The sequence below is a fragment of the Molothrus ater genome, chromosome 4 (genome assembly GCF_012460135.2).
Source record: "Molothrus ater isolate BHLD 08-10-18 breed brown headed cowbird chromosome 4, BPBGC_Mater_1.1, whole genome shotgun sequence".
In the NCBI taxonomy this organism is placed as follows: Eukaryota; Metazoa; Chordata; class Aves; order Passeriformes; family Icteridae; genus Molothrus; species Molothrus ater.
In genome coordinates, this window is record NC_050481.2 from 55,879,724 (window position 1) to 55,895,940 (window position 16,217).

Below are 16,217 nucleotides of genomic sequence, written 5' to 3' on the forward strand. Positions count from 1 at the left end.
TATCAATGGCTAAAGACCTCTAGATGCTACTAAGCACCAGACTAATGGTGGGCATCTCAGAATCTTCTATATAATACCAAACCGTAAAACAGTAGAATTTTTCAGTTACTTATGAAACATATTTATGATGTTTTCTGGAAAAGCACTACATTAACCAGCCATTATGAAACATTATTAAATACCTGCCATATGTAACAAAAAACAACATTATTTTTCCTGCAAATAATTTGGATTTCTTTCAATATTGTGACCTATTTGATCAAGAATCAAAACAAACTAATATCTAAATTTTAAGGTTCATATTTTCCCTTTCATAATGCATAAAAGTTTATCCGTATGGTGTTATGAGCACTTTATTCAGGTAATAACTTCAAACAATACCTCAGGTAGCAAGCTCTTTTTTTATGTCTGTTACTGTCCACCTGCATATTCAAATAGTATCTTTCATAAAATGCAATCTTAACAATTTTTCTCATAGAAAAAATGTTTCAATAGGTTGATAAAATAGCCCAAATTTTATAAAATTGCCTATGTAAAAAAGAAGACATTCTATTAAAACCAGTATTTTTGCAATATCACGAAACTATCATAATCTCTGCCTCATAGAATATCCTCAGCTGGAAGGATCACAGAATCATTGCATGGGACCTTTGGAGATAACCCAGTCCAAACCCCCTGACAAGGCAGGGTTACCTAGAGCAGGTCACACAGGAACACTGGTGGATTTTGAACGTCAGCAGATAAGACTCCACAACCTCCCTGGGCACCCTTTTCCAGTGCTGTGACACCCTAAATGTAAAGAAGCTCTTCCTCATGTTGAGGTGCAGCTTCTTGTGGCTTATTTTATGGCCATTAGTCCTTGTCCTGTTGCTGGGCACCATCCTGTTGACACCAGCCTTTGGGATATTTGTATCTATTGATGGGATCCCCTCTCAGTGCTCTCCAGACTAACCAGGCCCAGCTCTCACAGTCCTTCCTTGCCTGAGGAGAGATTCTCAGACCTTCATCACCTTTTTTGCCTCCATTGGACCCTCTCCAGTAACTCCTTGTCTTTCTTGAACTGTGGAGAACAGAATTGAACACAATACTCCAGAACTGGCCTCACAAGGGTTGAACAGTGAAGGAGAATCACTTCCTTTGACCTTTGCTGGTTACACTTTTCCCTAATACACCTCAGGATGGAGTCCAGCTCCTGGCTCTGCTCAGGACAGCCCCTAGAATAACACCATGCGCCTGAAAACATTGTCCAAACACTTCTTGGACTCTGGTAGGCTTGGTGCTGTGACCACTGCTCTGGAGAGCCTGCTCCAGTGCCTGACCACCCTCCGAAGAAGAACCTTTTTTTGGCATAATTTTACTTCACACTGATGTGAAAGTGACTGGTTTGTAGTTACCAGAGTCAACCCTCTTGCCCTTCTCAAAAACTGGGACTTTTTGCCAGCTTCCAGTTGACTGGGACCTCTCTAGATTACCAAGAACAGATAGAAATCATTTAGAGTGGCCTTGTAATGGCACCAGCCATATTTTTGAGTATTTTTGGATTAATTTCATCAGGCCCCATAGACTTAGAGAAAGCCAGAAGAAGCAGCAAATCCTGTGCAAGTTTGGGGTTGGTTGGGTGTTAATCATTCTCACAGTCATGGTACTTCAGCTCAGGGCATTGGGACCCTCAGAGCTGATCACTGGTGTTGAAGACCTAAGTGAAGAAAGCAGTAAATATCTCTGCTTTGTCTATGTCCCTGCTTGTGAGGTGACCATATTCACGGAAAAATGGACCAGTGTTATTTTTGGGCTGCCTTTTGCTATTAAGATATTTTTAAAAGCTCTTTCTATTGTCCCCAGCAGTACTGGCCAGCTTCAGCTCTAACTGGGCCAATTCTCTTCCTACAGCAACACCTCTATATTCCCCCCATGTCACCCATTGGATGTACACTTTTTATTTTTCCCTTAGCTCCAGAACATCCCTGCTTGGCTGAGCTGGCCTTTTGCCTCACCTGCTTGGCTTCTGACATTTTCTAATTGCTTGCTCTTTAGCTCTTAACAGGTGGTACTCAAAAACTGACCAGCACTGATGCACCTCAGTACCTTCCATGGACACCTTACTAGCTCCCTGAGCAGCCTGAAGTCTCCTCTCATATTCAGAGTTGAAGTTTTGCTGGCACTTTTCCTCCTGTTGCCAGAGATTTTAAACTCGACTGCTTTATGACCACTGTGGCCAAGACAGACACCAGAAGCCACTTTACTCACAAGACTCTCTTATTAGACATCCAACAAATCCAGGAGAGCAGCTTTCCTACTTCACTCCATTAGTACCATAAAGCCATTGTCTAGGTGTATTTAACTCCTCAACACAGATGAAGGCCATTGATTTAGAGGATTAAGGTGCTTGATTTAGAGGTAAAAAGTATTGAATAAGAGGTATAAAAAACACGTTCATTATGAGAACATATTCATGTTATTGTTTTTCCTTTTTCATGTAATTGAACTTCATTCCTTTCTAAACAATGATCAGAGATTAATCAGATTCACTCTTGCCCTTAATTTAACCCATTGTAACATGATATCCACACAATTATACAATGGTCCAGTGCTGGGGATATAAAATCTGAGAGTGATTACAATTTTATACACATATATTTTTAAAGCTTTTCAGTAACAGATAGTTCTTAAGAGTGGTTTGGGACTCACAAAGCATTGCTAATTCAAACTTGACCTCTAGTTTCTCAAGATAATGTGAAAGTCTTTATTAAGCAGTGGATTAACAAATTTCAACTCATCTACTAAATTCAACTCTTCATTTTCTTTTCCCCTCATTCTTGACACTGACAATAAAAATTTGACAATAATTTTCATAAAAGTGAAAAAAAGCATGCCACTTACAGTTCAGTCACATCTTTTGGGATGCCTTTAGGCAAAGCTTTCAGACCTTTGTTGCTGCAGCGAACTACTGTGTCCAGACAAGTACATTCTGCAGGGCAGCGGGCCAGGGGAGAACAGCTATTGTCATCATTTCCTGGTTAATAAAAACAAACAGATGCTAAGATTGCTAATAAATGTATCCTCAGTATTAGCAGCAATAGCCCACCTGAATTTTCTTCAAGTCAACCTGATATTTCAGCATTACAATATCTCAAGGTAAGGAAGAAAAATGATATAATCTATGTAAATCATCATTCCAAGAATTTACATTGCAGGTGATGCTTTACTTAGCACAATGCTGTTTTACTAGGTAAGAATGCTCTTATATGAAAAAAAATCATTAAAGAAAGAATAAATCCTAAAATGAAAGTCAATAAACTTAAAAAAGTATTAAAACCAGTCTTTCAAAAAAAATATACAGCCTTGAAAATTGACAAACCAGTAATGCAGTAAATGGAAGTATGTGTGAGAGATGCAAGATAGCAGCATCTCTTTTAATTAAGAGTTAATGAAGCCACAAGCTATAACATGTCATGTTATTTGATCAAGTAACCTGAAAGTGTGCTTGATTCAAGTCTCGGTGTTTGAAAATATTCTCATCTGTACAACAACACTTGATCAATTTTATTTTATATTATTTCTAAATTATTAATTACAGTACTGAAGATAGGCAAGGAAAACTTTTGAGGGTATATATACAACAGCCCATGCTTGCTGATCATCCAAAATCAAATGGAAAATTTTTAAACTGACATAGAAACTGAGCAGGAAGGGCTTTAAAGTGCAGTACTTTGGGATCTATGGGATTCACGCAGCTATCTATAGGAAAGCTGAAATTATAAAAGGTTCAAAAATTAATTTCCTTACCATCATCACATGTAAAATCCTGAATTGCCACATCCTGGATGGGAATCTCCTTGAGGAAGTAGGGTTTCTGGCAGCGAGGATTCCCTGTCACAATGCGTTTCTTCCTTAGCCAGTCTCCAAGCCATGCCAGGTGGCAGTTGCAGTTGAAGGGATTGGCCAAGAGGTTTCTGAGACACACAGGAAAGTTTATCTCAGATGACACCATCCTTTCATCCCAAGGATTATACTTCTATTTTCAAAAAAAGTTTACTTTAAACACTGTTTTCAAACAATAATGTGTGTAAACCACAGGTGAAAGGTGTAATTTAGGCTCTGTGTGGTGAATCTTGATACAACTTGTTTAGAAATAATTTAAAACTGTCCAAGACCTGACTTCATGTCAAGCCACTCTGTACCAATAATGCAATAATTCCATATAGAGATGGAGGCTGATTACTTTACATTATTAGCTTTAACCTGACAACAGGCATTCCATTCATTTATCATCTCAAGATTTCCATCTTTTATTTGCTCCAGAGAATAAATTTCCTTTCTGAAGTGACAGCTAAGCTGATTACATGCCAGTTACAAAAATGAATTTACTTCTAAAAGCCACAGTACTTTTGGCATCTCCTTATTTCAGCACAAACATATTGACAACTCCATTATTTATAAACATGTCACCCTTTAATATGCAAAATTAGTAACTGGGGGCAAAGTGTCACTTTCCTTGTAAAAGGGGGATTAAGTATTTTCCCGAATGATGCTACCTACAACCAGCACTTCTTCATGAAACTGAGTGACACTTTGCTTACTCTTTTAAATTCCCTTAAATCACATCACATTTAAATTAAAAAAAGGATGCTTCTCTTTATAGAAAATGAGACTGAAGCTTCCTTATAAAACACATATGAATTAAGATTCTCAGCAGGCCAAGGAAATTGATGCTAGTAATTGGGTGGCACAGGGCAGAAGGACAGACAACATCTAACCAGCTGTGATTGTGCTGCTACCCAAAATGTGGATTTCTACCCTGGTTTAGATAAGTGGGCTTTCATGAGGGGTGTGAGCAGGATGTTTTTCTGCATTCTTAGACACTTCTGGAAACAGCCTAACGCTTTATCAAAGAGCACCATGAGAACATACTCTTCATGTGCCCAAGATGGTGCAGAAAACAGAATTTCTCAAAACTGCCTCTATGAAATGCTTTTATCCCTGAACTTTACTAAGTGCTGTGAAATCACCCATCCAAGTAATGAGGGAAATGCCCCCCAAAGGTCAGAGATGCAAATGTGGTTACGGTAAAAGACGAGCGTGACTCACAGCGTGGAGAGCGAATGCAGCGTGTCGAAGGAGCCGGGTGCCACGGTGGTGATCTGGTTGTCATACAGAGAGAGCAGGCGCACAGAGCTCAGCCCTGTGAAGCTGTCATTTCCCACACAGCTCACCCTGTTGCTCCTCAGCATCCTGAGAAAGAAGAATCAGCATTTTTCACCTTAGCCTGGGCAGGGACCAGGGCTGAAGTGGCTGCTGGAGTGAGGGCCAAGAGGTGTGACCACAAAGGGGCTGCTGCCAGCGAAGGGACCACAGTGCAGTGACCCCTGTGCTCCTGTCACCTCACTGAAGAGACTGAGTGCAGTGTGTGTGGAGCAGGCTGGAAGACAAAGGTGGGTGGGTGGGTAGCTTTCACAGAGGCAAGGGGTGTTTCACAGAATTGCAGAATGGGTAAGGTTGGAAAGGACCACTGGAGATCATCTGGTGCAAGCCTGCTCAAGCAGGGTTCCCTAGAGCTTTTCCCTAGAGAGTTACTCAGGATTGCATCCAGATGGCTTCTGAGTACCTCCAGATGAGACCCCACAACCTCTTTGGGTAATCTGCTCCAGTTTCCCCTAAGTGTTCAGGTTTTTTTCTTTTTCTTTCAATACCAGCAGCAGTAACTATGAATTTTTAATTGACAAGAAATGAAACTGAAATTCCCCAAATCAAAGAAAACACAGCAGCCCTCTCTTCATGTTTCGAAGGATGGTGACTCCAGAACTGTTATTTATATAGAGTAGAGGCTTGTACCAGCTTACCTCCTCTTGAGGTCCCTTTCGCTTCATTTTTCTTAGGACAGATTCTAGAAACCACTTCTACTGCATTCAAAAGCATTTCATTCAAGTGAAATCAGCATTCCTCCTCATTATGACTCTAAGACAGTACACATTTCAAAATCCTAAGCTATTCTAAAATCTCTCAAATTTCTCTAAAACTTAAGAACTTTGAAGTCTGTTGTTCTCCTCTCTATCCACCAAAAGATGGCAATTTCCCCCCTTGCTCTTGTATAGGATTAGCTGCTTTAAACAATTTAGCAGCTTTAACTGCAAGGTTAGGAATTGTAGACGTGATTTATTTAAAATACCTAATGTCTATGGACAGCTGAAACCCCAATGACTATTTAATCTTGGCTCTGGTCTGCAGATCAGAAGGGCAGGCTCTCTGAAGAAGGCCAAGGTGCTGTAGATTGTATAAACATATTTTTTGAGTGGAAAGAACTAAACTGCTTCATGGAAAGAATGAAATAAATTCAAGCTATAGTGCTTTTAATCTTGCCTTCACTGTTGAAATGACAAAAAGATTACTTAGGAGAGAATCATTTCCCACATTTCAATACACACCAGAACAATTTCTTCCTCCAGCAAAATTCCCAGTAATGGTTGAATTGAATGAATCAGACTCCATTACGTAAAATGTGTAATTCCCATGCAAAATTCTGTTACTTTGATGATTATTTCCATTTCCATTTCTGAAGTTGGATGTTTACCCATTCTCAACTGCTTCATTGCTTTAGAGGAACCAGTATACCCATAATTAATAACTAATAAATTAGTATAATGCATAGCTTCTAGTAAAATAGAAATAAAAACCAAAATATGCTTGAATTATCCATAACTAATTCTCCAAAACAATTTTTTTAGGACAGATACAATATTATTCTCAAAAATACCTGTGAGAAAAGGAGAATAAAATCACACAAATAAATATACTTACAGTGTTTTGAGACTTTCTAGTCCTTTGAACATTTTGTGTTGAACACTTTCCAAGCGATTGCTTGTGAGCAATAGTTCATTCACACCAGAGGCTCCATCAAATGCTCCTTCTTCTATATCTGTAATCTTGTTATTGCTCAGGTTTCTATTACACATTAACACACAAACAGACAAGAACTGAGGGGATTTTCTTTTATAAGTGTCCTAAATTAACTGTTAAATGCTCCAGTCTGAATAAATTCCAAGAAAGACTTAGAATCTTAGTTTTCCACTAAGCTTGGAAAAGATCTCCGAAATCATCAAATGTAATCTTGATGCAGTAGCCAAGTTGTTGTGTAAAAGAACAAAATATAAATACATAATTCAACTTCAAATCAGTAAAAAAATAATCAATGCCCTTCTAATTAAGGAAGCAAAGATTTTTAAAGTAATCTTTGGAAGATGGTTTTTAAATAGTGGCAATTACCCAAACTATGCTGCTGCCACATAAGAACATATTTTCCTAATTTTGAATCTTATCAGTAACTATATTTTTTCAGGTCTCCAGCCTTTGTAGCATTTTTAGATGAATTAATAACAAAATTATACTGTAGCAGTACAGTACAGCTAACCTCTGATTTATTACATCTTGATAGAAAAATATAAGAAAGCAGTATAAACAGCAACATATGTAAAGGAAATGTGTGAATATAAACAGTACATGAAATGTTAATAATTTATGACATTAGTTGGAGATGAGGGTTTATAAGCAAGATAATTGCATGTATCTGCAATTTGCCTGCAAAGTGGATCAAAATGTCGGGAAAATTACCTAAAATATTGCCAAAATACTTAGTGTTTACAATTTTAGTTGAAATATGGAAATTAAATCCCAAATGTGTAGTATCTGTACTATATATACACAAAAGCAAACATATGCAACAGCACATATTTTCTTAAATATTTTTCATAATAGTGCCCTTTTGTTTTGTTTGTTTCATATAATTATTTACACATATTACAGAAGTGCATCGCTACACATTAAACAGTGTTATAATACACTACTGAATTTTAAAAATATCTTAAAACCTCCCTGAGACAAAGTGAATGGAAGTAAAGCTGAAGACTATTTGATGGAATTAATGGTGTTGGGAAGAAAATCAAACATTATTTGATGCAATTTCTAGAACGGTGTTTAATTCATTCAAAACAAGAAAGATAATATTTGTTAGGAAAAAAACCCAGGAAGTTGTGGCTTAATCTTCAGTGCTGACTACTCTCTCTAGACTAGCTGAAATGTAACCTACACCTTGCCTGTGATGAAGTACACAATCATCTCATCAGTTAGGTGGGATAGGACCTTTAATATCATCAAGTCCAAGCATCTAATCCAGTACTGCAAAGTCCATTACAAAAATGTATCCATAAATCTTTTAAATTTCTCCAGGGATGGCAACACCACCACTTCCCTGGGTGACCTGTTCCACTGCTTGACAACCATGGAGAAACCAAACTAAACCTCCTCTCCTGTGATTTGATATCATTTCCTCTCATCTTGTCACTTGTCCCCTGGGCAAAAAGGACAACCCCCACCTCACTACAACCTCCTTTCAGATACATGTAAAGAGCGAGAAGGTCCCCACTGAACTTCCATTTCTCCAGGCTAAACAACCCGTTTCCTTAGCTGCTCCTCATCACACTTGGGCTCCATACCCTCCAGCAGCTTTGTTATCCTTCTCTGGACCCTTTCCAGCACCTCAGTGTCTTTTTGGTACAGAGGAATCCAAAACTGAACAAACTACCCAAGATGTGCCCTCACCAATGACAAGCACTGAGGGACAATCACTGCCCTGGTCCTGCTGGACACACTATTGCTGATACAGGCCAGGTACCATTTGTCTTCTTGGCCACCTGGGCACATGCTGGCTCATGTTCACCTGGCTGTTGACTGGCATCCCCAGATTCTTTTCTGCTGGGCAGCTTTCCAGCCATTCTTCCCCAAGTCTGAGCACTGCCTGGGGATGTTATGTCAGTGTAGGACCTGGCACTCGGACTTGCTGAATCTCATACTGTTGGCCTTGGCCCATCTATCCAGCCAGTCCAGATCCCTCTGCAGAACCTACCTACCCTCCAGCAGATCAACACTCCCACCCAACATGGTGTCATTTGCAAACTTGTGGAGAGTGAATTTAATCCTCTCATCCAGATTATCAACACACGTATTAAACACAACTGATACGGAGCCCTAGGGAACACCATTTGTGACTGTCTGCCAACTGGATTTAACTTCATTCACTACCCTCTGGGCCCAGCCATCCAGCCATTCTTTTACCCAGTGAAGTATATGTCTGTCCAAGCCATGAACAGCCAGTTTATCCAGGAGAATGCTGTGGGAAATGGTGTCAAAGGCTTAACTAAAGTCTAAGTAGACAACATCCACAGTTAAGGCTTTCATTTAGTTTCACAGTGGAGCTGTTCAGTCTGCAAGGTGCTGTGGAAGACTGGAAGCAAGAAACTCATTATTTTTAATCTCAGATGGCTTGTCAATGTCAAGCCCTCAGTTTCCTAAAACCTTTTTGTTCTTGCTGTAACATGGATACTACTTCACCCACTTCACACAGATATTTTAAAGATTAATGTTGCATAGCTAATCAATGTTGCAGTGCATACACATGCTTTATTACTGATGAAGCATCAAATCAATGAAACATTCAGGCTTCAATTTTTCAATGTCATCTGTGCAGAAAGATCTTTGCACCTATTTTAAACCTCCAGAAGAAATATGAGCTTCACAGAAATACAGAATTCACTCATATTGGTGTCTCTGCAACATCAGTACTTCACTTTCTTCCAGTGATGCTTAAGCAGTCACTCTATTATTCTCTCAATGGAAGAATGTTGTAACAATTGATAACTGTATTAGGAAGTTATGGAGCAGTATTATTAAAATAGTTAACTCTTCATTAATATTTTTTTTCATTTTTTTCCCTATTTAATTAAACAGATTTTAAAGCCTTTGGAAGTTCCAACAGACAGCTACATTAAGACTGATTAATATTCATGCTTTTTTTTCCCCTTTTGTCTTGAACACCTCTCAATTTAAAAGAAATATTGTTAAATATGAAGATCTGATATATGTATAAATGCATGTGTATGCATGTGCATGTATGACACATCAAGCCGTTTATTTATTTCATAGAATCCTGCAATCATAGAATGTCTTGGGTTGCAAAAGACCTTAAATATTATCTAGTTCCAATTCCTCTGCTGTAGGCAGGGACAACTTTCACTATATATTGATGAGGACATTAAATACAGGTCCTTAAGGGACACCATTTGTCATTGATGTCTTTGGGACTCTGAGCCACTGACCATTACCCTCTGGATGCTGCTGTCCAAACAATTTCTTATCCATCTAAGTTCACCCATCAAACCCATCTCTCCCCAGTTTAGAGAGAAGGATGCTGCGGGGGCCCATGTCAAAGGCTTTAGAGAAGTCTTGATAAATGACATCTACAGCCCTTCCCTTGTCCACTGATGCTTCATATTGATACTTGATATTTCCAAAGTACACTGCAGCTGTAAAAAGTGCTAATCTGAGATTCTGATTCTTGAAGATTGAGGAAAACAGGGTATCTACTGCATAGCACCAGAAAACTGTTGTGCCAGACATTGCTACATTTTTTTCTAAGTGTTTCAGCCCAGTTCAAAGTGGTAAGGTGTACTCAAGTAGAGAGGTCAAAGGCAAGTTCATTTTATATTGTTGGGGCTTTAAAATATTTTAATCAAAAAAAATCAGTAATCAATATTTAACTAATTGTGACCACACCATCACAGATCTGGTTAAGGGTAACAATAGTTGAAGCAATACTATTGCTCCCTTAAGATTTTGATCACTAATACTGCTCTGTTACAAATGGTAGTCTCAAGGTGACTACTAATCTGTTTTTACTTGCATTCTTCTCTTCACTACTATTTATGTTTGGTTTAAAACCTGAAATGATTGAGCACAGATTCACAAAGTCTAACTAAATTATCTACCTTCAAATGTGTCTTTTACATAAGCTAAAGAAAAGCTTCTCATAGTCTTATTTCTAGCAACACTTGCAATTGGTAAGATTATAAACTACTCTTAGAACATTAACTGTTAACATGGACTTACATGGATGACCTATCAAACCACTTTTTCTCAGTCATTTAAATTTTGATATTCCCCTCACCTAATGACCGTTTAATGAAGCACAGAATCAATGGCATGCCCTTAATGTGCTGAAAGAGGCAAAATTGTCTGGTTAGAGAATAATACAGGAAGTTACAAAAGATTACTGGAATCTCTTCTAAGCAGCTTATACTGTGAGCTCCCTGCTGTGGCTGCATAAGAGACCAGCTGGCTGGATGCTGCTGTGAAGGTGCTGGAGCTATACACCATGGGAAGTGGCTGCTGGCAGTGCCAAGCCCCATACACGAGAGCTGCCAACTCTGACCTACCTCAGGGATTAATTTAAACCCATTCTTGATTTTTGATTGGAATAAACTGAATCTTTTGTAGATTAGAACTAAGAAAGGTGGAGAGTCACAGCAAGGCGCTAATACACTATCTGAATAGACAAGGTCATTGAATTTGCACTTACATTTTTCGCAGCTGAGGAAGCTTCTTAAAGATTCCAGTAGCTTCCAGGACTGAAAATTCATTGTTATTTAGTCGCCTAAAAAAAATTACAGCAATTTCAGAAAAAAAAATTATACAGGGATTGATACAGAATGTTCCACATTATGTGAACTTTTCAGTCTGGCTTCCCTGAACATCTGATATTTAACTGGTATCTGCAGAACAATTCCTTATATAATGACAGTTCTAATTTTGATAATTCCTGGGAATGAACATTCTCATTAGTTAAACTTAGGCATACATAAGACATTTTCAAAACCTGATCACAGAACTTTGCACAGCTAAAGCTGAAAAGGAATATAAGATGTGTTTTTAATTTTCAAACAAGAACGTAACTAAGGGAGGATTCCATGGCAACTTATAAATAAAAGTCTTTAGAAGGACATATAAACCACCGAAGATTAGTCTTCAGTTCTTAAAAGGATATCAGGTGGAGTCTGCCAGACATCTGGAGGTACTCACAGAACACTATTTACAAGAATGAAAGAATTACTCTCCTTTTGAGTAGGGAATGAAACCCACCGCATAGGTCTTCCCATGAATTTAAAAACACTTCCCTCTCCATGATTTATCTTCATACCACTACAGCTGGCACACATACATTGTTTAAGGCAGCATTAAATACCCTGTAAGAAGGTATGCAATGAGTGACAAACACAAATATACAAATAGCTGGGCATTTCTCTTTCCTGCAAGGCTTACAGTACAGTATACCTTTAACAGCAGCTATGTTGGGGGACCATCTACATTTCAAACAATACCTGCATTGACCCAGTACTCCCTATTTCCTCTCTTGAAATGAAAACGGAAATTATGAGTCTTAGATCCTTTATATGCTCTAATAGAGCCATATTATTAAGGAAGGGAGTCTGTCCAGCATTTCTTTAGAAATCTTAAATAGGAAGGAGAAGATAGGACTGACAAGATCACTGTGAAATGAAATTCAGCACAATTGTAAACCCAGAATGCTTTTCAGAATTGCCTTATTGCAAGACAAGTTTAAAAAAAAAAACAAACTAGAAAATTAAAGAAAGCTGTTCGTTCATCCTTCCCTTCTGTTCATTCTCATTGATAGCCAGAAGGGAAATGAAGGTTGTAAATCTGAAGGTATGGTTGTACAACAGTTTCAACATGGAACCAAACTGAAAGAAGACAGAAGTTTTTTGGATATATATATATATTTGGACACTAAACTATAAGGAACATGAATTTCTGAAGATGCTATCACCTCTAAAAATCAGACTTAATATGATTTTTAGGGGGACCAAAAAAAATACTCTTGCATATTCTAAATTAATAAAGTTATTTCTTCACTCTAAACAGACTTTTCTTTACCCTATCTATCAACAAAAGAACCACTGACCATTCTATAAATGCTGACATCTTCAAATACTTTTCAAGTGTTATACCATCTAGAATGACTTGATAATGAAAACATTAACTGATTTTAATAACACTTACTTACTCTACTGCAAACATTTCTAACCCCACTGAAAAATGCAAATAATTTGATAATTTATCCTTTGCAACAATCTTTTACCTGTTAGAAGTAATTTACTTTGTCTCTCCCTCAAGTTTCTTTCACACAAATGCCTTCAACCCTTCCAGTATTCTTTTCTATGATTCTTGTTCTCCTTGAATTTTATTCCAAGCAATTATATCCATCTTGAAAAATGAAGTCTTGAGCACAGTATTCCAGCTGATCCTTTACTATTGCTATGCGCAGTACAATAATTATTTCCTGTAATTTACATTCTACATTCCTATACATATATCCTGAAATGAAATTTGCATTAGTGCCCAATAGCACTCCTTCATCTTTATGGTGTGTGATAACCACATTCTTTTTTCTTGACCTATTTGCTGTTTATGCCTCAATCTTGTACTTCCAGTACTAAATAGTTCTATCTAATGTCATAGGTAGAATATTAATTTTATTTTATTTAAATTGTATTTATTTTATTTAAATTAGTCCATATACAATGGGATCAAATTTATTACAGATAACTGGAAAGTTTACAGATGTGATGGGATCTCCATTCTGTATCTTAATATTATTTTTTGAGCCCAGTGCTCTTCACTGGTAAAGACAGCAACTGTAGTTATTACCCATCACTAGATCAAGAAAATGATCTTAAAATTACTTTTACCTGGTTTATTGAAATAAAGTACTGAAATACCATTCTCAAAATCAAAAATAAACAGAAGCATTTGATCTTAATGTCTATATATTCTGTTTGTCTGGATTATTTGATGCTTTTGGCTGTTTTAGTAACACAATGGCTAAGATAGTGCATGTTTTTGAATAATATTTGAACCTTCCTTGAAGCCTATATACTGCAGTGATAGTCGTGCTTTCTAAACCTACCTTGTTAGGTGATCATCTATTGTAAAATCATTATAAAAATTGAGCATATAAGACTGAAATTATTTTTTATTTAGCATTTCTCCTGGGGACTTCATTTTGAGTGATTTCTGAAATGCTTCCTGCATTTTCCTACATTTTAGAAAGCTACCTGAAAAATATTTTATTTTTGGGGTGCAATTACAGACTTGTACTTTACATCAAATACTTTACTGTCAGATTAGACAGATCATTCAATGTTTCTCTGGAAGACAGTGAGCAAGGGACAAAATGGGAAGTGAGAACAGCAGTTAGTTGGTCTAGTTATAATTTTTTTAACTTTTACAATTAAGTATCTGTCTTGAGCTATATTAATATTTTCTAAATTTTTTTTAAAAACGGCTTCTTGGAGGAAACAGGGTTTTTTCACTGTGGTATTATTGCTGTTGCAATTTACACAATAGACACTTTTTTAAGAGACTCACAGGATATGCTGAGTTGGAGGAGACCCACAAAGATCACTGGGTCCAGTTCCTGGCCCTGTCACTGGTCACCCCAGAGCAGAGATCAGTGCCTGCCCTCCTCTTTCCCTCATGAGGAAGTTGTAACTGCAATGAGGTCTCCCCTCAAGCTCCTCTTCAGGCTGAGCAAGCCAAGGGACCTCAGCTGCTCCTCATATGGCTTCTCCTCAAGGCCCTTCACCATCTTTGTTGCCCTCCTTTGGACTTTTTTCCTTTTGATCTTCATTTCCAAGCTGAGATTCAACTCCAAGCATCACCCTGCAGAAATTAGTCTAGGTCTCCTCACCACCTAAAGAAGCATCAATGTAATTTGTCTCTAACTACTGTTTCTATATCACATTTTGTGGATAAAAAAAAAAAAAGAAGGCTAACTAGCTGCTATTCTCATACAGGCCAGTAAATATGCAAACTGGAAATCAAAGAATGGTCCTAGATCTAGACTAGGAAGTCTCAGGATGAACAACAAAGTGCATCAAAGACCAGGACAGGAGGAAACAAGAGGAAGAGCTATAACTTTTGTATCAGTGAGGCAAAAACCAAACTAATGTATTTGGCTAGAGCAAATGGATTTTTAGCAGAAGTAAAAAAAAATGAAGACATAATTTCTCTATCCTCTCTGGAATATTTGCAAGACTTGAAATTTTTATTACATCAAATGCCTTGAAGAACAATCTGTACAGCCTATCAAGTAGAAGGCTGAATAATGACTTTGTTACAGTTAAGCACCATCTAACTTGGATAGACTGCTGGAAAGAGAAGGGCTCTTTAATGCAAAAAAATATAAAGGAAGCAGTAATGGAAACTGAAGAGAGGTAGAGTACATCTAAAACTAAAAGTTCCCATTAAAAAAAAAATTAACAGAAGTGAAAGAAAACAAATTCTGTAACAGTCTCAGGGGAATGGTGGATTTTTTAATCCACTAACACTTTCAAATAAGACTGAATATTTTCTGAAAGAAGTGCTGTAGCTTCATATTTAATAAAAAAAAATTTGTCAACTGAAATTTGAGTGTTTAGTATATAGAGTAGATGAGGCTTGATTATTTCATTATTCCTTCTGAATTTAACATGTAGGAACCATAATTATAGAAAGAAAACACCTGACAGTATATCTTCCACATGCAAATAAATTAATCTAAAAAAACAATTAAAATGCTAAATTAAAATTATAATTTCTTCAGAGAAGATACAATTAAACATGATTCCTCCTAAATATCAAAGTAATGCATGCTTAATAATGTCAACAACTCCATTCCTCTTTTCTTGGTTCAGTAACTTCATTTACACAACCACTACTTGATGATTTCTTCCCACACTTTAACCTGTTACTTATTCCATCAGTTTTTATTCTTAAATTAAACAATTGTATCTCAACATATTGGATAACATAAAATGTATTTCTCCACTGAATTCTATCTCCCTTCACACAAGACTGTATCATTTTTTTTTTTTTCTTGAATTGTAATTTTCAGATTTGTAATAGGAACATGTTGTGGTTTAAACCCAGCAAGACACCATGTTCAACACAGATACTTTGTTCTCTCCTCCACCATCAGGATCAGGGAGAGAACCAGAAGGGTAAAAGCTGGAAAACTCATGGGTAGAGATAGAGACAGTTTAATAGGGAAATCAAAAGCCGAGTAAAGAAAAAAAAGAAATTAATTCACTGCTCTCCACGGGCAGGCAGGTGTTCAGCCATGAGAGCAAGGCTCCTTCAATTGTAACAGTGTCTTGAAAAGACAAAGACTATCATTCCAAATGCCCCACTCTTCCTCTTTCTTCCTCCCCTTTATACACTGAGCACAATGTCACATGGTCTGGAATACCCCTTGGGTCAGTTTGGGTCACCTGTCCTGGCTGTGTCTCCTCCCAACCTCCCATGTACTCCCAAATTCCTTGCCAGCACAGCAG

General features: G+C 37.4%; 1 protein-coding gene across 5 annotated transcripts in view; it reads right to left on the minus strand.

Annotated features, from left to right (window-relative positions):
• Positions 1 to 16,217, minus strand: part of SLIT2 (slit guidance ligand 2) — a 258,736-nt gene that overhangs the window by 48,726 nt on the left and 193,793 nt on the right. For all 5 annotated transcript variants that reach the window (XM_036382153.2, XM_054514636.1, XM_036382151.2 and 2 more), the window contains 5 exons: positions 11,405 to 11,479; positions 6,796 to 6,939; positions 5,089 to 5,232; positions 3,787 to 3,953; positions 2,881 to 3,013 (listed from right to left, as the gene is read on the minus strand). In XM_036382153.2, coding sequence (XP_036238046.1) covers positions 2,881 to 3,013; positions 3,787 to 3,953; positions 5,089 to 5,232; positions 6,796 to 6,939; positions 11,405 to 11,479 — 663 coding nt within the window. The remainder of the gene's footprint in view (positions 1 to 2,880; positions 3,014 to 3,786; positions 3,954 to 5,088; positions 5,233 to 6,795; positions 6,940 to 11,404; positions 11,480 to 16,217) is intronic.